Source organism: Seriola aureovittata, chromosome 19 (genome assembly GCF_021018895.1).
Source record: "Seriola aureovittata isolate HTS-2021-v1 ecotype China chromosome 19, ASM2101889v1, whole genome shotgun sequence".
Taxonomy (NCBI): Eukaryota; Metazoa; Chordata; class Actinopteri; order Carangiformes; family Carangidae; genus Seriola; species Seriola aureovittata.
This window is the reverse complement of record NC_079382.1, coordinates 81,394-109,210: the sequence shown is the minus strand read 5'-3', so window position 1 is coordinate 109,210 and position 27,817 is coordinate 81,394. Positions and strand designations below refer to the sequence as shown.

The 27,817-nt window shown below is 42.7% G+C and overlaps 1 protein-coding gene and 1 long non-coding RNA gene across 2 annotated transcripts in view; one reads left to right on the top strand and one right to left on the bottom strand.

Annotated features, from left to right (window-relative positions):
* The window catches only part of kcnk10a (potassium channel, subfamily K, member 10a), a 72,377-nt gene that overhangs the window by 36,903 nt on the left and 7,657 nt on the right, over positions 1-27,817 (top strand). Inside the window, exons 3-4 of the mRNA XM_056405766.1 lie at positions 3,474-3,591; positions 14,191-14,351. Of these exons, the coding sequence (XP_056261741.1) occupies positions 3,474-3,591; positions 14,191-14,351 (279 nt within the window). The remainder of the gene's footprint in view (positions 1-3,473; positions 3,592-14,190; positions 14,352-27,817) is intronic.
* LOC130187843 (uncharacterized) lies at positions 288-27,255 on the bottom strand. The gene is made up of 3 exons (XR_008830516.1): positions 26,372-27,255; positions 2,453-2,545; positions 288-1,079 (listed from the first exon to the last, which is right to left on the bottom strand). It is a non-coding gene; the product is annotated as an uncharacterized LOC130187843 (long non-coding RNA).

The window sequence follows — 27,817 nt, the reverse complement described above, 5'->3', positions numbered from 1 at the left end:
TCCATAAAAGAGGAACACTTCACTTACAACATTAGAAATATAACAGTATTGCAAATATAGTGAAAAGGCCTAAACTGAGTGGATTACCAATGGTTTGTCACTCATTATATATCCTAATAATATTAATGCCTAGAAAATCAATTGAGACACTGTATATGGATGAAATAACCAGATGGGTAAGTCTGCATATCAAATACCTTGCAGTGTCAAGGTATCATATTAATGTTTAACACACTACCAGTATTGGCCTTATGCACAAATAAACATCAGAGATATGGAAACTGCAGTGTAAACACGCCATCATTCAATTTGAGCAGTAACACATTCAAACAAGTTGAACAAGAATAGTTTAAAAACAGATCTATAAAATGTTTTCAAAATAAATAAAACTACAACAAAAAACTCCTTTTTAGTGCTTTATGGTATTCCCTTAGAGTAACGGAAGTCCAAGTGCAAATTATGCTCCTGTAGAAACATGGAGGTACATCAGAGTGAATTCTGTGGAAAAGGAACCATTCCCTACCTAGATATTTAAGACTCATTAATCATCGTTATTATTATGATTATTGTAATTAATCAATTTATTTATCTACTAGTATTGCACAGTATCACCATTTCCTATGGGTATAACTGTTATTATTTTCTGTTACCATTAAAAATCATCAGTTTACTGTATACTGCTATTCATGGACACTCTCTCTCTCACTTCCTCGACCCCCTTTCTCCTATCAAACCCATCCAAGTCGAGGCAGACCCCCCCCTCACCCCACCCTAAGCCTGGTTCTGTTGGAGGTTTCTTCCTGTTAAAGGGAGTTTTTTCCTTACAAAATTAGAAATATAACAGTATATATATAACTAAAGATAAATCCAAAATCCACTGTGCTATATTTATCAGGAATCAAGAAGTGTAACCAAATGACCTGGAGGTCATAAATCTTGAAGAGCTGACCCAGAACTTCAGACTCTTTCCCCGTGCAAGCAGTTTTCTTCCTGAAAAGGTTCTGAAGACGAGGGGCATGTCAGTCATAGAAATGGTTCTTCAGGTTCACGTTGGTGATTCTATGAAACTCGGCACAGATCTGCACAAAAAAATGAGGGATTAAGTCTGAGTGCATGTGTATAGTATATATGTGGCTCTGGAAAAAAAAGACCAATATTGCAAAACTAAGTGACTCTCAGATTTAGCAGAAAACATGCAAATCCTTACTCTACCAACTCATATGATGTCAATTTAAGTAAACTTTATCACTGAAAGAGCCACATACAGGAAATAAATGTAATACATCTGTTCAAATATGTGTACTAAGGAAAACATTTTAGCCTGTGACTCAATTTTCAGGGCAGGCCAGCATTCCAGGATCTCACAACAGGATCGTCATCACTGATAATCTCTTTGCATCGCAAGGCAAAGGTGGTTTGCATTAACTTCATAATCATGACAAGATTTTTGTCACTCATCTTAACTTCATCTACAATTTGAAGTCTCAGTTGTTCAAGGCTTGCAGCATTTTCACATCTTGGGAAATTGGTAAGGAAATTCACTTCTGTCCTCTGGGGTCTTTTGATGTTAGTGTGAGGAGATCGTTTGTCTGAGTTGTTTCTGTCCCCATTCCCAGAATTTACAGCTAACTCCTGAAACCCAGCCCGACTCAATTTAGTGCAGAAGTTCCCCATCTTAAACTTCAGACTTTTCCAACCATACCACCCTGTCCAAGATCCTGGCTCTTTTAGACAAGGATGCTTGTGTTTGTGCTACCTCTGAAACTTCCTTATCATTTGAGTGCATTGAATGCATTTTGGCCGCAAGGGTTTCAAGGATGTCATGCTTTTGTCCCCTAGATAATTGTAGAGTCTTTCCTGTTCTCACATATTTAAGATTTCCCTTCCCAAGTATCAGTTCTACCTCTTAGGAAAAAGTGGGCACTGGAAAATCTTGAGGCCATCTCTCAGCCCTTATATTATTGATAATATTATTGTGTCATCTGACGCTACTGAACTGGCATCGCTCTCAGATCGTATAGCTTTTAGCACAGTCTTCTGTGGAAGTTCCACAATGTCTACAAGGGAACATAGCTGCCCATCAAAGTCTGGGTCTTGGTATGATAGACAGAAGTCGAAGTCTAGCTTGAACTTCTCTTTTATCATTGACTTCAGCTTATTCACAGATTCTGGAGGCGAGGATAAGGCCATCTTCCTCACAATGTCTGTGGAGGTATGGACATGAAGTAGGAAGTTTTGAGCTGCGATGTCCTATTGTTAGAAAGAAAAGCAAGAAAGCATTCAGGACTTGATGTTCATTTCTGTGAATATCAATTTTTCTCCAGACAGTTCTGAGAGGCTGTATAGGCCCCTATCTGTAAACACATTTTAAATCTTCTAAGCCTTTGATCAGAATAAATCTCTTCTGTGTTAACAGCAAAAGTCCATTGATTGTGAATGCTGTGAGACTTACTGTGTCATTTAGTTCTGACAGCTGGTGGACAACTTATCTGGTGATGTCAGCTCAAATGATCTTAAATGCTCATTGTACCAGAACTGGTAGTTCCTGCAAAGAAAGGAAACAGAGTTGTTCACAAGCTGTACATGTTCAATCCTGCTGAATTTTGGAAGTCTACCTGCCTGGCCAATAGAAACAAACACTCCATTTGCATATTCTGTGTAATCTATGTAGACTTTTGATGGAATGTATATGTTTTGGCTATCTCGCTTGGTCTCTATGAAGTCTTTTGCTACTTGAGGCAGAGTAGCAACTTGGACAGAGGTAACACTTGAGGCTTGTGTGTGGGGTCTGAAAAATAGAGGCATATTTAGGTGATATGCTATCATGTGCTGATGCCTGGTAGCAAGAGTTTTCATTCTTGAAATTCTTTGTGTCATGTATGACCCTTTTGAAAAAACAATATTTTCTGTGAAACCTCATGTAAAATCAAATTTAAGCATTTGTAGTTTGTAGTCTATTAATACATTTCTTTTTTTACACTCAGTCATTTTACTGTTGTGTTATTTTGAAGTAGAGACTAGAGATCTATTGAATTGAAAAGTCAAGGGTTCTCATATGAGATTGAGCCCATTAATCAATGAAATAGTTCATTGTTGTCCTCCCTGAGGACTGGTGCCCCCTTACAGTGTAAGCTGAACCATGGTACTATTTTCTGCTCAGTTATTCACATCATCCTGTACAGACAGGTGCTCCTGGTGTTCTGTCTAAACCTTGTGTTTAATGTGTCTGGATTTGTTTGTGTGATCACAACATTTGAGTAATAGTTAACACTATAAACAACTACACTACAGCAGTATCAACACCAGCGGCAAACAGATGATTTGATAGCATTTAGGGGTGAACCCTGTCTCCTCAGAGCCCAGCAGACACTAAGGAGGAATCTGCTGAATCCAGATAACAGTAAGACAGTCCTATATAACAAGAGCAGGATGAAGCTTTTCTCATGTGTCTCTGTCTCTGCTTTTCCTTGCAGCACTCTGTGGAAGCTGTGAATGCTGGAGTGAATCCCATCGGTGACACTTCCTACAACTCCAGCCACTGGGATCTGGGCAGTGCTTTCTTCTTTGCTGGAACAGTCATCACAACCATAGGTACCATGGTTACAGCTGTATCCACAGTCTTTGGAGAAATGATATGTATCAACAGTGATTACACCTGTATCTTTTCTAAAATAATTTAAGTATGGATGGTAAGCATGAGTTAAGTTAAACCAGTTTCTGGGGAGAATTCATTATATGTATCATTATTATTTTATATCAGTGAAATCTGGTCCACATTATCTCTGTAATTACAAAAGTCCACAAGTCCACAAGTATTAGATGTATGTAGATAACAGTTGATGACTGCAGGTATTTCCTCTACTTATGTCCTCTTTATTTAACCAGGATCTCAAAAGTTCAAAGTGTCTTTATTGTCCCTCACACAATCATCAAGGTCAAAGTTCAAAAGTCAAGTAAGCAGTCTATGTAAATAAGCTTAAAGTTAAATACTATTTGCTATTTAACAACTAAACAGCAGCGGGAACAAAGCTGGTTCACCTTCACACACTGAGACCTTTCTGTCAGGAAGTCTAAAATCAGCCAACTAGATTCAAATCCAGTTTAAAAAGATGAATTAGCGTTTCTACTAACAGATGTGGCTGGATGGTGTTAACAGCTCAGGAGAAATCTATAAACACCAGCCTGGCCTGAGCTGTTCTCTGCTCAAAGTGGTGATCCAGAAAGTTTAGTAGTGTGATAGTAGCATCCTCCACACTTCTGCCAGACCTGTATGCAAACTGCAGGGGATCAAGGGATTTCTCCACCTGCTATACCTTTTTTAATCAGCATCTTGAGTGTCTTCATGATTAAGGATGATGTTATTGCAATTGGCCTTGAGTTATTAAATGTTATTGTTTCAGTCTTTAAAACAGGGGCAATTGTAGAATGCTTCCATAGGAACTGGTCGAAACTGTTTTTGCACACTTGTGGTATCAACAACCAAAGCAACCATCTGCATTAAAACCAGCCAGGGCAATGTTTCTATTCACTTTGTCATCATATCCAGTCATAGAGTACATGCCATTCCAGGCTTCCTTTAAGTTGTTACTGCTCAGTTCAGCTTCAGCTAATTTTATCTTTGTACCTGAGTTTAGCCTTTTTGATATCCAACCTGAGCTCCTTTTTTTAAGTTCATCCTTTATATGCCGTTTTTCTGGAGCCAAAACAGTGGTCCAGGGTTTCATTGTGGCGTGTGGGACAACTAACAAATTGATAGAAACAATTCAACATTTTCTGAAGGTTACAGTGATTAAAATCCCCCATTATAATAAAGGGGGTATCATCGGAGGTGGACTGGAGTGTCTACACCACTTTGAAGATGGTGTTTGCTGCTGTTTCTGTGTTGGCCCTAGGATGAATGTAAACAACAGTGACAAACAGCTGAGGGAATTCCCTTAGGAGATAAAAGGGCCTCAGCGACATGGACAATAGCTCTCTATCTGGCACACACAACTGACGTTGCATGGTAAAAGTGTTGCACCATCTGCGATTGATGTATAGACATACAACCCCTCCCTGTCCCTACCTCACTGCCCTGAAGCCATATATGTCCAAGGAAGTATCAGAGTCCGAGTCAGTGAGCCATGTTTCCATGAATGTCGTGAGACAGGCATCCCTGTATTCACATAGATGACTGTTACTCCCATGTAACTGGTCCATTTTATTCCTCAGAGATTGGATGTTGGCCAGGATTATGGAAGGCTGGGGATGCAATTATTTTGCTGTTGTTTCTGTAAATACTAAATCATGCCACCTCTCGTCCCTCTTTCCTGATGTAGGCTGCTTTCTTGAAGTCACAGTTGTGGGCTCATTAATCTCCTGATTAATATTAAACATTTGTGAGAGTAAGGGGGCGGTGAATGTGCTGACTACGAATCCTTAAGAGTCAGAATCTAACAGGGACAACAGAAAAAAAAACAAAAACAAATGCCGCTCAGCGTGTCTGTGAGAATGGCCGAATCCGTCATCAACAACATCAGCGGGAACATTGTTCCCGACATGTCCGAAAAAGTGTGTGGTCTGTGTCGAACCCAGATGCCTCCACCCGAGTCTCTGCGTGAGGAATGGTCTTTAGCACCCTACGGAATGTTCAGGCGCTGGGGGTAGGTGTTCAGGTACGAAATGGGAGAACTGTAATTGTATCAGCTGGATGAGGATAAAACATTGGAATCTTCCACCGCTGTAGTTATGCTGACTTCCAATGACAGGGGGCTTTGAAATGTGCGATACCGCGTCTGGATCTCGGAGGCACTACGCAGCCCCCCATGTCAGGAAGAAAAAGAAGCAGAGGAAGATGACCATATACATGCCAAACGTGCGAAAGTGCAATCTCCACTCGGCTACTCTGTAAGCCCCCGAATCGTTCCAGCTATTCAACATCTGTTCACTCTGTGCAACATCCGTGCGAACGACGACACAGTCAAAAGCGTGGCACAGACTCTTTTATACGAGTTGAAATCAGTAAAGAAGATCCACGAGGCCATCCATGACATGTACGATAATCTGGGAGGAGAGGACGTGGTGAAAATTGGACTATTTTCGATCAGTAATCGACTGTTGGAAGTTCATTAGTTCTGTTTTAATGAAATACGTAATTACTGGAGAAAACTAACGACGTATGTAGAGGACCAAATGGTCCTCAGTCAGTTGATCTTCTGGACCAGACTATTAAAAACATATTTTCGAGACTCAGAGACCAACACTATTGTGACGGCTGCAGAAATCCAACAACTGGAAAACATTCTGAACAAAATGCACTCCCATTCCGTACATACACTTAAAAAATACACTTTGAAAAATTGTAAAAGAATGGACTAAAACCTCCTCCAATGTAAATGTCTGTCGTTTGTTCAGCCTGTACACCTTGTATGTTGATGTGACCAGTTACCATCTGCAAAACAACCTACCTGTGAATATCATGACTGAATTGAGAAGATTACACTATGTTATTCATACTCACTTGGGTAACTGGATTTTAGACCTAACTTGGTGATAAAAAGTAAATGTAATTTTTACCTTATTATCCATTTCTGTATTTTACTTGTATTTTACATTCTAGCATTTTATGTTATGCTCTGATCGGTGTATGTGTGCGTGTGTGTGTGCATGTGTGTGTGTGTGTGTGACAGAGAGACAGGAAGGGAGGGGGGAGGACTCACAACCATAATTCAAGACTTGTTTCAGAAAGGAATTTATGCTTTAAGAATATTCGTTTCTCGTGGAAAGTATTCAGGACTTGTTGCTTGTGAATACGCATGCATGATGACCTTTCATTCATTCATTCATTTTCTACCGTTTATCCTCTAGCAGGGTCGCGGGGGGGCTGGAGAGGCAGGGTACACCCTGGACAGGTCGCCAGTCCATCGCAGGGCAAACACATAGAGACAGCGACCATTCACACTCACAGCCACACCTATGGTCAATTTAGATTATCCAATTAGCCTAGTCCCCATTTTGCATGTCTTTGGATTGTGGGAGGAAGCCGGAGTACCCCACACTGGCACGGGGAGAACATGCAAACTTCACACAGAAAGATCCCACGTCCGAGCCGGGACTCGAACCCGGCACCTTCTTGCTGTGAGGCGACAGTGCTAACCACTGCACCACCGCGCCGCCGCATGATGACCTATTACTTTAAATGATGACCTATTACTTTAAAAGTGATAGGTCATGATGACCTATTACTTTAAAATCAATGTCACAAAGGTATTATACATGCCTACAACATTAAATTTTCCCACACCCACCCCTTTGATCAGCATGACCTTAATGACCTCTAGACCAGTGTTTTTCAACCACTGTGCCGCGGCACACTAGGCCGTGAGATATTGTCTGGTGTGCCGTGGGAAATTATCCAATTTCACCTAATTGGTCTAAAAAATATTTTTTGAAAACAAATTAATTATTATACGCAAATAATGTGCCGTTGTCGAGTGTTTGTGCTGTCTAGTAATCGGCAGAGTAACCATGTAATACTCTTCCATATCAGTAGGTGGCAGCAGGTTGCTTTGTACTTTGAGATGAAAATTAGTGATGCATGGATGCGTCAGGTGGCGGTGACAGTGGCATTGTGGCTAGCGAGACTATACGGTGACAGTGATGGAGGAGTTTTTGAAAAGGAAAGATGCTAACTCCGAACTGGACCCTGGACAAAATTCCAGCCCAGATGAAGGCACAAGTATGAGTGGAACTCAAAAGAAAGCAAAGACGGTTAGCTCAAGCAAAGTCTCTGGCGCGAGGCAATACCGCGAAAGCTATCTTTCATTGGGATTTACTTTCACCGGGGATGCAATGAAACCGACTCTGTTGTGCTTGGTGTGTGGTGAAGTAAGCTTAAACGCCATCTCCAAACGAAACACCCTTCGCTTCAAAACAAGAATGCGGACTATTTTGTTCGCCTGCGTGAACACATGGAGAAACAGGCAACTTTCATGAGAAAAACCACAAAGGTAAATGAGAGAGCCCTTAAAGCAACCTGCCACATTGCTGAACTTGTAGCTAAGTCAAAAAAGTCGCACACTGTGGCAGAGACATTAATACTTCCCGCCTGCAAAGCCATTTTAAATGAGATGCTCGGATCTGAAGCGGCTAAAGAAATAGCCAAAGTCCCTCTCTCAGATAACACAATTTCCAGACGTATTGAGGACATGTCTGCAGACATCGAAAGTGTGGTTTTGGAAAAGGTCCGTATCAGTAAGAAATTTGCATTGCAACTTGATGAGTCTACTGATATTAGTGGACATGCTCAACTCTTGGCCAATGTGCGTTTTGTGGATGGAGACGCAATAAAAGAAAACTTCCTTTTTTGCAAGGCATTGCCAGAAAAAACAACAGGAGGGGAAAATTTCCAGGTCACATCAGAATATCTTGAACAAGGAGGACTTAAGTGGGAAAACTTCACGAGTGTCTGCACTGATGGAGCTGCAGCCATGGTTGGGCGCACCAAAGGCTTTGTAAGCAGAGTGAAGGAAAGAAACCCAGATGTGATTGTTACGCACTGTTTTTTTACACCGTGACGCCCTTGTGGCCAAGACCTTACCAGCAGACCTAGTTCCTGTGTTGGAGGATGTTGTGCGCATGGTAAACTTTGTAAAGTCACGACCTGTGAAAAGTCGCATATTTGCATCTTTGTGTGAGGAAATGGGAGCGGAGCATAAAGCCTTGCTGTTTCATACGGAAGTACGGTCGTTGTCGCGCGGCAAGGTCTTGGTCTGTGTGTATGAGCTGCTGGAGGAACTTAAAGTGTTTCTGACAAATGAGAGGTCCGATTACGCAAAGCTGCTTGCAAGTGATGTGTGGTGTGCAAGGCTGGCATACCTGGCAGATATTTTTCATCATCTGAATGAACTGAACACACGAATGAAGGCCAAAATGAAAACCTGCTTACAAGTACAGCTAAAATAAATGGATTCCGTTCAAAGGTGCAACTCTGGCAACAACATGTGGAAAGTGGCAATCTTGAAATGTTCACACTCACCAAGCAATGGCAAGATGTTAACACTGCTGCATTGTGTGAGATAACAGTTAAACATTTAAAAACTCTTGAGGAGAAGATGTCATTTTATTTCTCTTCAGCCTCCACTGAATGCCTTGACTGGGTTAGGGACCCATATAGCTCAGCATCAGTTGGTGGAAAGGACGACTTTACAGGAGCAGGAGGAATTAACTGAATTGAGACAAAATCGTGGTTTAAAGCTAAGCTTTGCTGATCTACTTATGGATAGTTTTTGGTTGGCTACTGCCAAGGAGTTCCCCATTCTGGCAAAGCTATTTTGACATTGCTCCCATTTTCCACGACATATCTGTGTGAGGTGAGCTTTTCAAGCCTGACTGCTATAAAAACTAAAAACAGAGAGAGACTGAAAGCTGTTGAGGAAGAGCTTCGTGTGTGTCTTTCTTTGATTCCTGCCAGGATATCAGCTCTGTGTTCATCCAAACAGGTCCAGGTTTCACACTGAGCGAGTAGAAATATGAACGATTGGCTCAAAAAAGTTTGAAAAACACTGCTCTAAACAATAACTCATTCAAGGGGGCGGGGCTTGGGGGGAGAAAAGTAATCGGGCTCATCCATCAAAATTTTTGAGAGAAGGTGGAGTATATAATTCTCTCTTAGCTACTTTCTGTAAAAGATGTCAATATTGTATAACTTGACGTGAATGATCATTTCACAGTAATGTTGGGACTCATCATTCAAGAGACCAGATGTTTCTTTACTCCACTGGACAAAGGAACTCACACTCCACAGTTCCTCACCGTTCACACCTGGGGACGACCCTTCCCCCCACGGACCTTACTGGCCAGCCAGTGTGGGTCAGCGTGTGACATGTGACCCCCAAGGGTGTCACCAAACAAAACCAGATCTCTGGCCCTCTTCTCTCTCTCTTCTCTTCTTGGCTTGCTCTGGAAAGCAGCTCCTGCTTTCTCCTCTCGGCTCTTCAAAGGGCAACAAGGCCCCAGCCCAGGTCAGCCTTGCTACCTGCGAAACCAGCTCTCTCACTGGCCTGCTGACAGCAGTCTGCAAACACTCTTCTCCTCAACAGCAGCGACCTGCTTCGGATTAACTGAGAGTGAACCAAATTCTCTTCAGAATCAAGAAGCAGCTACGACACAAGGCCAGCTGATTTTCCAAGCAACAGGAGTCATAGCAGAGTTAGCGTGGAACAGCTAACTCTTTGAGGAGAACAAAGGAGATAACAGCAAAGCAACACAGCCAGACAGGACTTTACTTCACCAGGGAGCCTCCCAACTCACTGGACTTTACAACAACACTGGAAAGGACCTCTTTGTTTGTTCCAAGGACTGGGTAACGTTAACTGACTGGGCCTAACCTTTCCCAGCATAGCACAGCATAGCTAAGCAGCAGAAGTCTTAGCTTTGTTAATGTACTTGTTGATTGATGTCTTGTTGTTGTAATGTTTGCTTAGGTTGTGGTCAGTCATACAGCTAATCAGGTACTCGTATGTTCACACACACAGTAGTACGTCTCAGTTCTAGAATCTGCATGAAGCTAACCACCTCCCTCTAACCCGGTAACTTTAGATTACATGAGCTAGGCTAACAAAGAAACTCACAGCTTCCCTCTCACACACACCAGGTGGTCTCAGTGGCCATTTTGAGTAGTTTCTTTGTTTACCGCCATCTTGTGTGGTCTTCTTTGTTCAGGTCATGTGGTCACAGTGACCACTTTGAATCGGCCATCTTGCCTTTGTTTGTGTCCCCACAGACACACACACCTGTATATACTAGATTAGACATTGTGCTTTACTCTGCTACATTGTAAATAAATGCCTTTAAGTATAACTACTGGTGTGTTTAATGTTGCACAAGTGTGAATATTGCCAACCTCTACTTTGTAGAATTCCAATCCTTCAACTTTAATTTACTGTTGATTTGGTAATTTGGTTATAGTTAGTAAACTGATTGTTAATCAGAGTTCCAGATTAATGGTAATAAATTGAGACTAAAACCATATTGGCTATTTTGCCTATTAGTTTAGGTTGGTGCCCCGAGGACTTTAATTCATTTTAAAGTTATTATTTACTATTAATGTTTTTAATATTAATATTTTCTTAATTACAGAATTACAGAAGGCAGGAATACCAGGGTTCGCAGGATGTTTAGAGCACACTAGCATGATTTGGCACCAGATTCAGGCAGCCAAGACAGAGAAAAGAGACTTGAATGTCATATTTTTGGATTTAGCAAACGCGTTTGGTTCAGTGCCACATAGCCTTATTTGGGAAGCATTTGATTATTTTAAAGTACCTGGAGTAGTGGTTAATTTAGTAAAATTGTATTTCCAAGATATTAGGCTGTGCTTAAGCACAGCAGGCTTCACAACAGGATGGCAGAGGCTAGAAATAGGCATCATGGCAGGGTGCACGATTTCTCCATTGGCACTCACAATGGCGATGGAGGTAATCATTAGAGCTTCTAAGTGGGTTGTAGGTGGAGAGAGGCGGCAGGATGGGGTGCGCCTTACACCAATTAGGGCCTACATGGATGACATGACGTTGATAACTACAACGGTGCCATGTATGAAAAGAATACTTGAGAGACTTAATAAAAACTTAAAGTGGGCTAGTATGAAAATCAAGCCTAGTAAGTCTAGAAGTATCTCAATAAGCAGAGGGAAGTTAAGTGATAGGAAGTTTGTAATAGATGAAGAGGAAATTCCAATAATTAGGGAAAAATCAGTAAAGAGTCTAGGTAGGTGGTACAAGGCAGACTTGAATGACGGAGAACAGGTAGTGCAGTTTCGGAAGGGTGTTGCTGAGGGACTGGATAGAATAGATAAATCAGGGCTGCCAGGAAAGTTGAAACTGTGGTGTCTGCAGTTTGGGTTATTTCCCAGGCTGATGTGGCCACTGTCTGTATATGAGATTCCAATATCCACTGCAGAAAAAATGGAAAAATTAGTTAGCTTTTACATTAGGAAGTGGCTAGGTGTTCCTAGATGTTTAAGCACAGTGGCACTGTATGGGAAAGGCATACTTCAGCTCCCAGTAACTAGTATAGTGGAGGAGTTTAAATGTACCAAGGTTAGGACAGAGCTCCTGTTATCTGGGAGCAAAGATGCGGTAGTTAGTAAGGTGGTTCCAAACCCAATCAAGGGGAGAAAGTGGAATCCAAGAATCGCAGTGCAGGAGGCAGAAGCAACGCTTAGGCATACAGAGATTGTGGGTAATGTCCAAATAGGCCGGGGAGGCTTGGGGCTTGGCCCAGGCAAACCGGTGTGGAGTAGAGCAGGTCCCAAGGAGAAGAGAAAGCTAGTTGTGGAGCAGGTTCGTAGACAGGAGGAATTATTAAGTGGTGCTAAGGCAGTGGCCCAGGCTAAGCAGGGACAGTGGGTGAATTGGGAAGGTGTAGATAAGAAAAAGCTTAGCTGGAAAGAACTCTGGAGCATGGAGGAAAGTAGTATTAGATTCTTGATAGGGGCAACTTATGATGTACTGCCAACTCCCCAGAACCTAAAACTCTGGGTAAATGGATACCCACTATGTTCATTGTGTTCAGGTACGGCAACTTTAAAGCACATTCTATCAGGGTGTAAGGTTAGTCTGTCGCAAGGCAGGTATACGTGGCGACATAACCAGGTTCTAAAAAGCTTAGCTGCAGGAATTGAAGAGTTACGGAGGCAGGCAAATTTAGGAGGACCTAAAACAAAGAAAGGTGCAATCAAGTTTGTTCAAGAGGGAGAGAAAGTTGGTAAGACAACAAGAAGGCAAGGCAGCTTAGAAGGTGCTTGTGATTGGGAAATGCAGGTAGATTTAGGAGGAAAGCTTCTTGTTCCCCAGGAAATAGCCATTACAAAGCTAAGGCCTGATATAGTCTTGTGGTCTAGGAGTAGAATGAAAGTATATTTCATAGAGCTGACTGTTCCGTGGGAGGCCTTAGTTGAGGAAGCATATGAAAGGAAAAAGCTCAGGTATGCAGAGTTAGGGGCAGAAGCAGAGCAGCGAGGATGGAAAGTTAGGATTTGTCCAGTGGAAGTAGGATGTAGAGGATTTGTAGCAAGGTCTGCTGTCTGTGTGTGGAGTGTGAGGAAAATTGTAAAGGACATGTCAGATGAGGCAGCAAGATCCAGTCAGTGGATTTGGATGAGAAGGAGTAATGGTAGCTGGGGGCCCAGCAGGGGGAGCACTTAGGATAGATAGACTCTTAGGAGAAGCAAGGAAGAAATCCAGGAAGAGGAAGTGTTTTTAAGTGGGGGTGTGGCCTGTGTGAGCCTCTTTGAGACCATGCGGTTAGTCCAGGTGAGGTGGCCTGTATTGTTTGCTTGTATCGAATTGGTTTGTAGTGTGTCTGTGGCTGTTTAGGTGAGTTTGTTTGTTTTAGGTGAGTTGCATGGTGTGGTGTTGGAGAGTATGGGAGGTGTAGAGCACAGCCTAATCCGGCGGGGGAGAGCCAGCCTAAAAAGGCCCCTCTCCCTGACTCTACATCCCTCATTGTCTTGGAGAGTGGGGGGGGGGCAAGAGCACAGCCTAATCCGGCGGGGGAGAGTTTAGCTCAAAAAGGCTTCTCTCCTTGACTCTGCCTCCTTCAAAATGGCCGCCACTTTCTCCAACTGTTTAGGGGAGTTTGTTTGCTAAATCTGCTAGTGTGTTTTGTCAGAGTTGATGATGGTGTTGTTTGTGGTAGCATAGGCAAGATAAAGAAAATGGTGGTGTGAGGAGCAGTGATGGCTGGCATTAGGGGAGTGACTCTGGGACGCCAGTGATCACTGTCTAGCCTCCTGGAGGTGTCGTTGGACCAACTAGACGAAACACTGGTGAAAGGAGGTTCCCACCTGATGACCCCAAAGACATGTTAGTTATCACTGCTCATTAGTCTGCACAGCTAAATTAATAGTTATCATAGGACATGTTAAGCTTAGGGAGCTATTCACTGAGTCTGGTCCATTTTCTGTAGCACAAGCTTTGTGTTTATCTTAAACTTAATTTATGATAGCCAATAATTTGAGAGACAACCGAAATCCAACATATTTGGTGTCCAGCTCATCATGTAGAGCTCAGACCCAACAGTAGATAGCTGAAATCATAGTTTAGTCGTTAACTGATGTCAGACAATGTCATGGTGTGTAAGTAAATGCCCAGTGCTTTTGCTCCATGTAGTTGTAAAAAACTCCCTTTTTATCCTTTTCTCCTCCAGGTTATGGTAACATTGCCCCGAGCACTGAGGGAGGAAAGATTTTCTGCATTCTTTATGCAATATTTGGCATCCCGCTGTTTGGATTCCTGCTGGCAGGTGTCGGGGACCAGCTTGGCACCATATTTGTCAAAAGCATTGCCAAAGTGGAGAAGATGTTCCGGGTGAGTCACACTGTAAATTACCTGTTGTAGACTCAGCTTTGTGGAAATTATATGGTGATTATATTGATATTTTAATGTAGTCCATTGGTTTAAAATGAGGACAGACAAGAGGACACACTGAGCACCCTGTGTTCAAAATTCTGAAGGCTAGTGATATTTCTAGGTCCAGTTTGAAGTGACAGCTGCACCCATTTCATGGAACATCTTGAGGCCTGTATCAGGATTTGGGGCTCAGTTATTTAAAGTTAATGTCAGAATGTGACACAGTTAACTTTATCTTATGTTTGCTATATGAGGGGAAATTAATTTTATCAACCGTTTTCATGAAAGACAAAACACACGCTTTGTCTTTGTTCACTTTGTACAAAGTTCTTGAGAGAGATGGCGGTGAATTAAGGGAAGGATTGCAGCATAACTGATGTAGATGTCAGATAGGGGCACGGAGACGGAGAGGCTTGCCTTTGGAAAACACAGTAATGAATTGTGAAAAATTAATAAACAGTAGTATGGCCATGGTAGTGTTTCAGTACGGACACAAGATGCGTCTTTATTGTCTCATACTGTTCCCTGAAATACATTTATTATCAACTTGGTAGTTAGAAAATAGTTAAAGTATAAAATCCCTGTAAATTCCCAGATTGTTAGCTCCTCATTCCTGAATATCAAAAATGTCACTGTAAATACATTGCTAACCATAATCTGAGGCACAATTTCCTCTTTACTATGTGTCCCATAACATAAATATTCCAACTGCAAAAGCTCAGATACCTTCTGTACCAGGGCCCAGGAATAGGAGGCATTGTTTGTATTTTGATGTGAACTTGTTTACAGGGGACTCGCTACTTGTTCTGTTTAATGGAAGGATCCTGAAGATGGCCGGTAAACAGAGTTAATGTAGCTCTCCTTGCACAAGCCGTTAAGAAGTTCATTGTAAGGACATGCAGAGTTATGGACCCAAAATTGACATGTTGTTACTCTTCCCACAATCAAATTATGAAATTGACAGGAAACAAAAACAAAGGACCCTTCTCTCACAGACAGACCATGCTGTTAGCATGTCAGAGAGACACACAACCAGACCAAGGGTCAAAGGGTGAACTACAGAGGCTCAACAAATGGACACCACGCAAACTGGAGAGCATAGGCAAAATCTCCAGGTTGTAATAATAAGACCCTGCCTATTGATATTTGATTGTTTCTTATATAAGAAAGGTAACACCAAAAGGATTGATTATCACTAAGATGTGGATCCTGGCCTCTCTGAGCCATGCACAAACACACACACACACACACACACACACACACACACACACACACACACACACACACACACACCAACCTCCCTTATTCTGACCTCTCTCTCTCTCTCTCTCTCTTTTACTGGAAGAAACATTTTATATACACTCTATGGTTGCAACTGGAGTGGACTGTGTGACGGACCCCTGTTCTGTCATCAGCTTTCAGGCTGTGTTTTTGTGTTCTCATCCTGATTGTCAATTTGTCTGCAGGTCATTTGTGGACGGAGTTCCCAACCTGTATTTGAAGGCGCCTGGGCCCGGTGCCGCCCACTACTATAAAGCCCTATAAAGTTTTTTCAGTCACATACAGACATCACTAATAGATCTTAAAAAGTGATTGAACTAATTTTAGTCATAGTATGAACTCATTAACTCTCATAATTAGCATGTGGTGTGTTTCATTCAGCTTCATTAATACAGAGTTTATCTGGTGTCTCTCTCTCTCTCTCTCTCTCTCTCTTTCTCTTTCTTTTACTACAGCAAATGTTTTATATAAACTCTATGGTTGCAACTGCATTGGACTGCCTAAGGGGGGGGTACTGATATGTCTTGCACACACTCTCATAATTGAGAGTAATAAGAATCAGCTTTGTTCATTTCTGCCCAGGTACTGCGTTACTACACACACACATACATGCTCTCATGCTTGAGAGTAGTAAGGTTAAGAGTCTAATTAGCCAATAGGAATCAGCTTTATTATTTTACATGTCTGAGTGTGTGTGTGTCAGTGTGTGTGTGTGTTTGTTGGTGTGCGTGTGTATGTGTGTGGCTGTGTTTGTAAACATCACAGAGATCAAAGAGTCTCTTAATGAGCTGGTTCGTACACCTATGTCTTGCTGGAAGACACAGAACTGACACAGATCTGAGTGTCATTTTGGTTCGGCGAGCCTCTCAAACGTCAGCTATGGTAACTCCTATCAGAACCATGGGCAGACCATGACCGGCACAAGACCTTCGTGCACAGCATATCTGGTTTTGGTGTTTCTAGAGCCAAAAATGTGGACAAAGGAGCGAGTTACAGAAAAATGTCACTTCTGCATTTTTGGGGAAATCAATTTGTATTGCAGTTAATGGGAGAGGTGGAGAGGACTCCCATCATTTTTAGGCTCATGTTCAAATTCTGTAAATCTCTGTGCTAAGGTAGACACATTGTTTGAAACAGGACAGATTTTTCTATTATTGAAGAAGCCATGACGTGTGAAGATTTGAATATGTGGCCGTGAGTATGAGTTACTCTGCTGGTCTCCACTGTTCAAACTCTCTCTGTAGGAGAACTGCGCCTAGTCTGTACAACGATGCATCTTTGTTGGGGTCATATAGTGTCAGAACTGGAGGTGAAGTAAGATCGTTCTTTAGTTGATCAAAGGCTTTTTGTTGTGCACTGCCCCAAACCCACTGGTTCTTCTTAGAGAGAAGGTCACGCAGCGGCTTATCCTTCTCTGCCAGTCCTGAGATGAATTTCCCAAGCGGATTGACCATTCCAAGGAAGCTGCGAACTTCCCGTGTGTTCAAGGGCTCTTTCATCCCTCTGATGGCTCGCGTGTTGTCCGGTTTCACCCTGTATGTGAACAGTGTGTGCCCCAGAAACTTAACTTTCCGTTTGTTCAGCTCACACTTGCTCAGTGTGACACCTGCTTCCAGCAGTTTGTGCAGAACGATGTGGAGTCTGGTGTCATGCTCATGCTGGTCTTTTTCCCAAATGAAAATATCATCCATATGACACACAACTCCCTGTAGTCCATCAATTATCGAGGACATCCTCCATTGGAAATATTCTGGGGCTGACGCCATGCCAAAGGGCAGTCTGTGGAAATATTAGCGTCCAAAAGTAGTTATAAAGGTTGTATATTTTGCTGATTCAGGGGACAGAGGAATCTGCCAAAAGCCTCAGTTAATGTCTAGCTTTCTAAAGATCTGAGCACCTGCAAGAGATCCCAGTGTCTGCTCAACTGAAGGTAGGATGTATTTCTCTCTGCAGACTACTTCATTGAGGTGAGTGAAGTCAACACAAATACGCACCATGCCATTTTTCGCTGGCACTGGAAACATGCCTTAACACTACTCAGTAGGCTCCATGATCATAGAGTCCCTCCATGCGTACCAGCTCTGCTTTCATTTCCCAAGCAGAAGGATGGGAACCCATCTTGGAGTTGCCAGAGAAGGGGGCGGCATCTGGCTTTAACTTGATAGAATATGGCTGCTGCAACATACCTGAACCCTGACACAGTTTTGAGATAGAGAAGGATCCTTTTTTGTCTGTTTCCCATAAATAAATAGTTTGATGGTGGGAAGAGTAACAAAGTGTAAATTTTGAGCCCATAACTCTGCATGTCCTTAAATGAACTTCTTAATGGCCTGTGACTGATGCCAGGCCAGGTATGTATGCTACAGTACAGGGCTTTTTTAGATGCCAGAATGTTAAACTGGAGGAGCTGAAATCCATTAGCTGCAAAATAGGAGAACTGAAACATGTTGTTGAAACAGTTGAAAGCCAAATTATGTACGGGCAAAGGTGGAAGAAGGAATAAAGCCTTAAAAATCAAAAGTGATGATGAAAGATGAAGTGCATCCTAAACATTAGAAACTTTAAGATATAAATAAGCTGAATAATCACTTAAATAGCTGGAAGTGTTGTGAACACTTTCAAGTTTGAATGAAGCCTTTAGCTGAAAGTTGCTCAAGTAGTTGAAGACGAAGAAGTTTAGAAGAATCTGAACATTGTCTCCATTCACTTACACTGTAGAAAATTGCTTAGAAAAAGCTTATTATTTAAAAAAAATGATGAATAATATCAAAAAGTTGAAGGTAAGAATAGATCTCCTGAAGAAGCTGAAGAACATTTTGATAGTTTTATGAACGGTTTATAGCATAAATTATGCAGGAGTAGTTAACAACCGAAGGAAAGTAAAAGGAGGATCCTGATTATACCACCAATGGAGTACATGATTTATTTCCAGTGTTCAAAAGTCACCCTAATCGTATTCTGGTTTTGAAAAATGTCTTGATATAAAAGACTCTGATATAAAACAATGTCACATCCCTCCATCATGTATTATGTGGGAAATATCTCATATTCTGTGTTGTTTTTTTTTTAAAATAAAACAAGAGGCAACATGTCTTCAAACTTGCATTTAAAGGGTTAAAATCCTGAAAACTAAAACATTTGGTAGGTTTGAGCAGAACTGAAGTGGTTTAAGAGATTTATGCAAAAAAAAGCAGAAAAAAATATTGATATATGATGATTTTATAGCATTTTCTTTGTGTGTCCTTTTTTGGACGCGAGGAACCCCAGAGGGTACAAAATGTGTTACCAGTGTATAATACACCTGTAACAGTAACTGACATTAGATTTTAAAAAATATGTCAAACACAGCCAAAATGATCAGCAAATCAAAAAAGAAAAGTGAAGAAAATGTCCAAAAAAGGACAGAGGGTTAATAAATCCCATGAACCGCTATTTAAATTACCACTATTATGTTTTTTTCTATGCTAAATTTAACATTACTGGGGAGGAGAGCAACACGACTAGAAGTGACAGCGAGAGAGGGCTAGTAGCTTCTCCTCTCCTCTGTCTCAGCGGAGACCGTCACAACTTCATTCACTCATTTAACAAAACAAAAAAAAAAGCAACGAAAGATGCAGTAAATGGACTTACATATTTAAGACCTAACTAAATGTAATTTAAGACCTAACATGCGGCTAATGTAAAGCTAGTGGAGCTTGGAGAGTTGGTTATCTGGTTGCTAGGCACGCACACACACACACAGGTCAGGAGCTGCCGTTGCCATGGCAATGTGAAAATCCGCCCAGAATTTGGCTTCTACATGGCTTCAAACAATTACAACTTATGAGAAAACCGTTACTACTTTTCAAAAACCGAAAACACCGTGACAGACACTGAAGCCAGTTCATCCTTTCGACTTTGCCCTGAGACTGTGGATGATAAACAGTTCCAAACGAGTGTTTTAGCCCTAGGATTCTTTCCACCTCCTGCAAGTGATGGTTTTTGAAATGGGTGCCGTTATCTGATCTTATTTTCCTAGGGAACCCATGAAATGGGATGTATTGATTAATCAGAAATTTAACCACTGTTTGTGCATCCTCTCTTTTGGTAGGGAAAACCTCTGGCCAACCTGTGTATGCATCCACAGCTACCAGTAGGTACCGGTAACCCCTGACGGCCTCTCCCATGTCTGTGAAATCGATATTTATTTCCTCCCCTGGCAATTTGGGGAGAGGGAACTTTCCCTCATGAGGTTTCACAGTACTTTTTACATTATGTACATTACACACTGAACATTCCCATACATGATTCTCTATCATGGCTGGGAGATATGGGTGCCACCAATGGGTTAGTTGTCGCTCCATCTGTCTTCTCCCGCTGTGTGCTAGCCCATGAGCCTCTGCCAACACTGTTTTTATCATGCCTGGAGGTAAGACAGGTCTCCCATCTGGTGAGCGCCATAGTTTTTCTTGCTTAATAGCTCCCTTCTGCCTCCACACGGAAACGTTGTGTGGTGATTAGGGATGGGCGATATGACCAAAAATCCATATCACGATATACACAGCAGCCTCTTGCGATAATGATATGTATCACGATACATAGATTATATAATAGAATAATTTCAGAACAGGTTACATAGACCCTGAGGAAAACTAAACTGCTACATATATTTAAAAAAGAAAACACAGAACACAGTATGTAGACATACAACATTTATTGTGCCCCACTGTAATCATACAGTATTCTGTAAACATAAATGTTGCACATTTAAAACTGGTCTTACGGACCTGCAGCTCTTTGAACCACTTTGGATATTTAATGAAATTTTGTCCGACGTTTTCGGAGATGAGAGATGTGGGATCCACAGACCGGGAGCAGCTGCTTATAAGCAGCCGGACTATGGACATGATCACCGGCTCGGTGAACCTCCGCCATCATCCCGGGGACAAAGCGATCTAATGAACTGGCCTGAAATTTACCGCTGGGTAATATAATCTCTTTTTGGAAGATAAATGTTGGTTTCACAGATGAAATTAACAACTGCAGCCGCAACATTAGTTTTTCTGAATGTAAAATGAAGCTTCATGTTTTTACTGGACTGAACAACAGCGTTTCCTCTGGGGCTGCAACATGTTATAAGTATATATAACACAATCTAAATAAATATAAATATATTTAAATAAACAGATCAGTCTATATTGAATTTCGTTTTATGTTATTAAGTAAGACATAAGTTTGGGGTTTTATTATATCTACATTACCGAATGAATAACATCATTTAGTGTATCTCTCCGATCGTGAGGTTATTTTTTATGAGAAAAAAAAAGTGTCAGTGGAGCAGTAAAATCGCCATTAAGGTACACCCAGTATGCCTTGTGATTGCGTGATCAACATGCGTTATCGTGATAGGGGATATAATTCAAATCTCTATCGTAGGCCATTTTTTTATCGTTTATATCGTATATCGTTTATATCGCGCATTCCTAGTGGTGACCCTTTGTTTTGCTCATCTATTAACATATTTACATCACATGCTGGTAGGATTTCTTATACACTTGGCCCTGCCTGTAGCATCATATACTATGGTTTGTACCCTGCTGCTGCTTTTGCCACTCTGTCTGCCTCATTGTTGCCCTTTGCCACAAATGTGTCTGCTTTATCATTTCCTTTGCACTTGATCACTGACACCGCTTTGGGCAACATCAATACCTCTGCAAGGTTCTGCATCTCTTTTTCATGTTTGATTGGGGAACCTGTCGTTGTTTTAAACCCTGCTCTTTTCCACTGACCAAGCTCCACATGTACAGCCCCTGCCACATAAGCTGAATCTGTGTAGATGTTGACCACTTTCCCTCTGCCTGTTTCAGCACTTCTATGACTGCTATCAGTTCCGCCAATTGGGCTGACACTTTCCCTTGCAGTGGCTGAGCTGTCATAGTTCTCATTTTGCCACTTCCTTCCTGTTGTACTACTGCATAGGCTGCCTGTAATCCTAATTGAGGATGTCTGAAGCAACAGCCATCTGTGTACAAATTAAGATCTGCGTTTGGTATCTCTTCTCCTTTTAGATCAGCCCTGAACTTGCTGTCTCTCTGCACTCTCTATTCACATGCATGTGGTGTTCCTTCTGTGATGTTGTCGGCCATGTTGATGCCTTCATGTGAGTATGTGATGTGTGCCGCCCCTAGAAGTTTTTCTAGCCTGCTCTGTCTGAGTGATGTCATTGTGAAAGTGGCTGAGTTAACATACGCCACTATGCTATGTGTAGTCAGTACCGTCAAGGAATGTCCCATGACTATGTGTGCTGTTTTTTGTAGCAGTTTTGCAACCCCCGCTGCATGTCTTGTGCACAGCGGATGTCTGATTTCAGTGTGGTCGAGAGTTGCATACATCAATACCTGCCTACCTCCCCCTTTTTTCTGGAAAAGCACGCCATCAGCCGTGTGTGCTTTTACAGAAACATCCAAAAAGAACGAGGCTGAGTAGTCAAGAACTGCTAAATCAGTGGCTTGGGAGAGCGCAGTTTTCAGTGCAATGAAAGATTGTTCAGATTCAGTGGTCCATGTTAACAGGGCACTGAGGTTACGCATGCCCTGAGCATTGACCATAGCATGCAAAGGTGTGGTGAGTTCACAAAACTGAGGCACAAAATGTCTGCTGAATCCAGCAAGACCCAGAAATGAGAGCATGTTTTTTACTGTGACAGGTTTGGGGTGTAGGAGAATAGCTGAGTAGTGTGGACCAGAAATGGACGTCCCTGTAGCCGAGATTACTTGACTGAGGAAGGTTACTGACTGCCTACAATACTGGAGTTTACTCCGAGCCACTTTAAAACCTAGGCCATGTAGTTTGCTAAGAACGCGATGCGTTCCAGTTAAACAGTCCTGTACTGATGGTGCTGGTAGCAGGAGGTCATCAACATATTGAACTAACACTACACCTGAGGGAAGATTCAAATCTCCCAACTGCTGTCTCAAAACTTGATTGAAAATGCCGGGAGATAAAACAAACCCTTGCGGTACCCTTGTGTACTGTACCGTAGCTGTCGGCCTTTGAATGTAAATGAGAAAACATCTCTGAGGTGGTCTGCCAATGGCAGACAGAAAAAAGCACAGCACAGAGGCACCACACTTTGCTAGCAAATCTCTTCCCATGAGATTCACAGGACAGGCCAGAGAATTCACAAACTGATGATGAAAGGTTTGACCGGCCACTTGGACCGTCAGAGGCTGGGTTAATGGCAGAGCTTCATTTTTCCCTGAGAATCCGACAATGTGCACAGAGTCATTACAGAGTGAGATCGATGTCATATCCCCCACAATAGTGGGGGATATGACATCTAGCACCAGTATCCACAAAAAAAGGCAGTTCAGTGCAATTTACTTTCAGAGCCATGTAGGGATCTGCCAGGCCTACAGGTGTTGGTGTCTCTGGGCCCCGTCAGTACTCAGGAGGGTACATGTTGGAAAAACTGTCCTCCTGGAGCTACACTGGCATTTGGAACCTGATGAGACTGTCCTCTGTCCTGCTGATATCTTCCCCTCTGTGACTGTTCTTTACAGTCCCTGGACCAGTGCTGGACCCTGGAACAGCCACATATCCAGTATTGATCCTGAGACTTCGTGCGTCTCCACTGAGCTCTAACATATCCTCCTCGTGGACCCCCACCGCGACCACGGTAACCCCTAGCTCAGCCATTTCCTCCCCTCATGACCATTTGATTATGATGATGTGGTTGAGGTGCCCAAGCAGGCACTGGGTACAGTTCCAGGGAGTTGTTTGCGGCTCCACTAGACTGCTGTACCATTTGTTTAGTTTGCATTTTATCAGTGTTGAATTGTTTACGTGCTGTATCTAGCTGTATTTTTACAAGCTGAGACTGATTAGTGGTGGCTTCAGCTTTTTCCGTGTCCATTTTTAGTCTATGAGCTTTAAGATGATGGGCCACATGCTTCTCCCACTTATCACTGCCACACCCAGGGATGTCAGGATTTGCCTCCAATGCCGATTTAACAGCCTTTGGCATACCTTCCACCACTGCCTTTCTGAACAAGCCTGTTTGAAGAGCATCTATATCAGGATGCACACCTGTCATGTCTAACCATTGACCTCTACACCTGATGAGAAATGGTGGGGACATCCTCATCTTCTCTTATTTTTAACACCAAGGCGTGCACTGCCCCCTGTGGTACAGGGTATTTCGTTCTCATGGCAGACCCTATTACTGTCGCTTGTCTAGCAAATGGAGCCTCAACAGGTAATAAACCGGTACTGCTGATTGCTTCAACCTGTTGAACCTCATGTTCCCCAACTTATCGCCATAAAAGAGCTCTCCAATCTCCCATAGCTAGTGTGTAACCCATGGTGAGTTGGTAAAATTGTCTCATCCATGGACCCCCACCGGATGTGGGTGGAGGCATTCTTTCCAACAGACAGTTCATATCTGTGAATGAAAATGGTTGATATACTGCATTACCACTAGGGTGAGCCAACAAGGGCATTTGATGGGATGATGTGTATCGATTGGGTTGTTGTAAAGGGCGCTGACGGAGAGCCCGCCCCTCTGGTGTTTGGGTGAATTCTCCTGTAAGATGTAATACCTGTACCCTACTCTGTATGTCCCCCATCTCCGCATTGTCCTCATTTCCTGTATCTAGGCTCATATTCTCCTCTCTCTCCTCCGTTTTAGATACAGCTGCAACTGCGGCCCTCTCTGACTGGGGAGTACAGGTGTGGAAAGGATTAGATTCTCCCATAGCTATTCTTTGGGGAGTATTTTCCCTCTCTTTCCTGGAGAAAAATGGATTCCCCCTGTCACCATCAGGCCTTAGACTATGGCATGGGGTGTTAACGACTGATGGTGGCTGACGTACGGGAGTAGATGAAGCGGCCACCAAAAGGGGGACTGGAGTCAAAGGGGGGGACTGGAATAGATGAGGCGGCCATGGCTTGTGCTTGCCCCTTTGCTATCCGACCATACTCTAAGATAAGTCTGGTCCCGTCCACATCTTCCTGGTCTACTTGTTCTAAAGTTCTCAGTCTGTCCTTAGTCTCCCTTATGGATGCACGTAGTGCCTGAATCTCCCCGTTTGGCTGCTTCTTCTTCTGCTCTCAACTGATCAAGTGCATCGTCTTTCTGTTCGCCATACTCCAGTAAACCCTTCACAGCTATAACTGGCATTTGTGTCTGTGGCTGATGAGGCAGTGGCTGTGCAGTGGGAGCTTGGAGTGTGCTAAGGTCAGGGTAAAGAGGAGCTGACTTGGTCATAGAAGTGCGTGTTGTGGCTGCCTGGTCTCTGGGAAACAGAGCGCAGCCTACAAGTGTGACTTTGTGCAACAGGGCTCGTCGATTATCTTTTTTCTGCCTATCTCGGGTCCAAGCGCTTCTTTGCAACAGGGATGGGCTCTGTTTTTTATGCTGTATTAAATCCTCCTTTGCTTCTGCTTCTAGCTTAAAGAGAAGACGGAGTAGGCCTCCTCCTGTCTTATTGTCCCTCAGTTTGTCCTGAACTTCCTCCCACAACTCGTCACATTTTTTGTTCAGCTTCTGTCTAGTTTCACTAGCTTCTCCACTTAACACCTGTTTTCTTATCTGCCTCCAGTGTTCTGCCTGCTTCTGCTGTAACCCAGCTAGCATCATTTGAGGCCCACAGCCCCCTCCACCTTCACACTCCCTGTCAAATTCTCCCTCCATTTGTGTGTATAAGTTACCGTTTTGTTTGTTTTTTTAAGTTTTACTTACCTTCCTCTCGACCTGTTTTGGGGCACAAGATGTTTGCATCAATGCCTCCCGCAGCGGCCGGCCAGTTTGTATGGTATCACACCCGAACAACTGACCCTTATTATGTGTTTGTCACAGACCAGTCAGTTTGTATGGCATAACACCCGAGCAACTGACCCAATGAACTGCACACACTTTTTCAGTGTGGCGTGTGGTTTGTTAGCACCGCGAGGTTACCCCCACACGTTTTGTAGTTCAGACACTTGTTCCAAAAACACAGAGACGACGCTGTATCTACCACCCCTTTAGTGTTTTGGATGTTTGCTTTTATCCCCAATACATTCCCCACATTAAATAGTACATTCAGTTTCTCAGACCACTGTGGGGTCCCTCCAATATGGAATTTATGATCACAGTTTAGGAATTACAAGCTCATCGTCCCTCTCGGGGAAAAAACAGAAATAAAACACTCCAGCAGTAACTTATCGTGAATTACTGCAAACACTCGCTTCCCTGGTCCTTATAAACAACTGTCACAACGCCTCATTGATAGACTTATTGACCTTGCTATCGAGGATTTCCGCACGATTGAAGCTGGGTCGTCACTTTTACTTATTTATTTTCTTCTACCCTGAGTGCTTGAGGTCTTCGTTCCCCTGTGGCGCCTAGGTCAAATGCCCGTCCTCATCAGAGCAAAAACTCTGATAGATGACGTGAACCTCTATCAGAGTTTTCCACTCCTTCGGTCGACATGACTCCCCGCTACACACAGGTCCCGGTAATACATAAAATATTCGAACGCCCTCCTAACAGGGCCCTTGCAAAAAACGCTGCGCCTTCCCTACAGACGGTTCTAAAGAAGCGAGTTACCACCCTACGCCCTGCAATGGCTCATGACACGTTTTCTAGGAGCCGAATATTTCTAATTTGTCAGATACATAAAGTAATGGCTCTGCCTAATTCTACTGTTCTTTTATGAAAAACAGGCTGCACTCACCCTTCTCACCGGATCTTGGATCCTGAAGGGTTGCTTTATCGATCTCCCCCCCAGCAGCGTCACCCAGTCGTCAGTCACTGGTGTACGTCTGGCGTCCGCAATCTCCCTGGAGACACCCACGCGGCGTGCTAATCACCCAGGGACCCTTCCTCCGATCGCGGTAGCAATCTCAATCTTCGTGCTATAAACCATACAACAGACAATAGGAACAGTTTCAATACGACTTAATTTTGTCAACGCCAATCTGCAGTTTTTCGATAAAACAGGTTTATGCTTACCGCTGTGTTTTCAGTTAGACGCCTCTCGTTGTCTTCCATGTTCCACTTGTCTGTATCCTCTGTTAACAAAAATATTTCCTTTTAACAATTGGTCGCGCAAATTACCATCCTGCCTTCATCACGTCGGGGTCACCAAATTGTTGAATCCACCATTATTTCGCGGCAAACCTTGTTTGTTTGATGAAGTATGCAGGACACAGTTTTTAAAGTTTAACACATCTAATTTATTAAAAGTATAGTCAAGCATATAAGTTTGAGATTGCTTACAGAGCTCTGGACTCACCCTGCTCTCGTCTCGCCTAAACAGATTGCAGTACTTCCTTGTTTTAGTCATTCATTCTTATACACACATTCTCTGTGTAACAGGGTCACTCCACCTCTTCTCTCCTCACATCACTCTGACCTGAACCTGTTATCTAAACATGTCATACTTGTACTTTCTTGTCTGTCCCTGTACATCATTCTGCAATCTCAAACGGCAATCAGTGTCACAATGTTCATAAACAATCATAATCATCAGTTCAAGGCTGATTTGCCTTTTTAATCATACAATGCATATAGTAGTAAACATAACATATCCCTTCAATATGAATTTCCCCTAGGGGATAAATAAAGAATCTATCTATCTATCTATCTATCATCTATCTATCTATCTATCTAATAAAGATTTCTCTAAGTATGCAGAATACTAATATATGCTTCCAGTGTTATCGCATTGGAGGCATGTAATAATAATAATATATGCCTTCAATGCTATTGCATTGCAGGCACATAATAAAGATTTCGATAACAATAGTGTGCCTCAGCATTCATACCAATAAGTATGCAAAATAATAATGTATGCCTTCGTTGATATTACATTACAGTGAGATGAAACGTTTGCTGCAGCTGTAACTGCTTCTCTGTCCTGCTAGAATGTTGTGGAGTGGGTGGTTGGTATTGTCTAAGATGGCCTCCATCTTACATTGCATGCATCTCTCAACAACAGTCCTGGGTGAGTCCAGACTTTTGCCAAGAACAGACCCGGCCTTTTTGACCAGCTTGTCCAGTCTCCTTGTGTTCATGTCTGATATGATGCTGCCCCAGCAGACTGCAGCATAAAAAAGTACACTGGCCACGACTGACTGATAAACCTGTGCAACAGTCCACTGCAGACGTCAAAGGACCT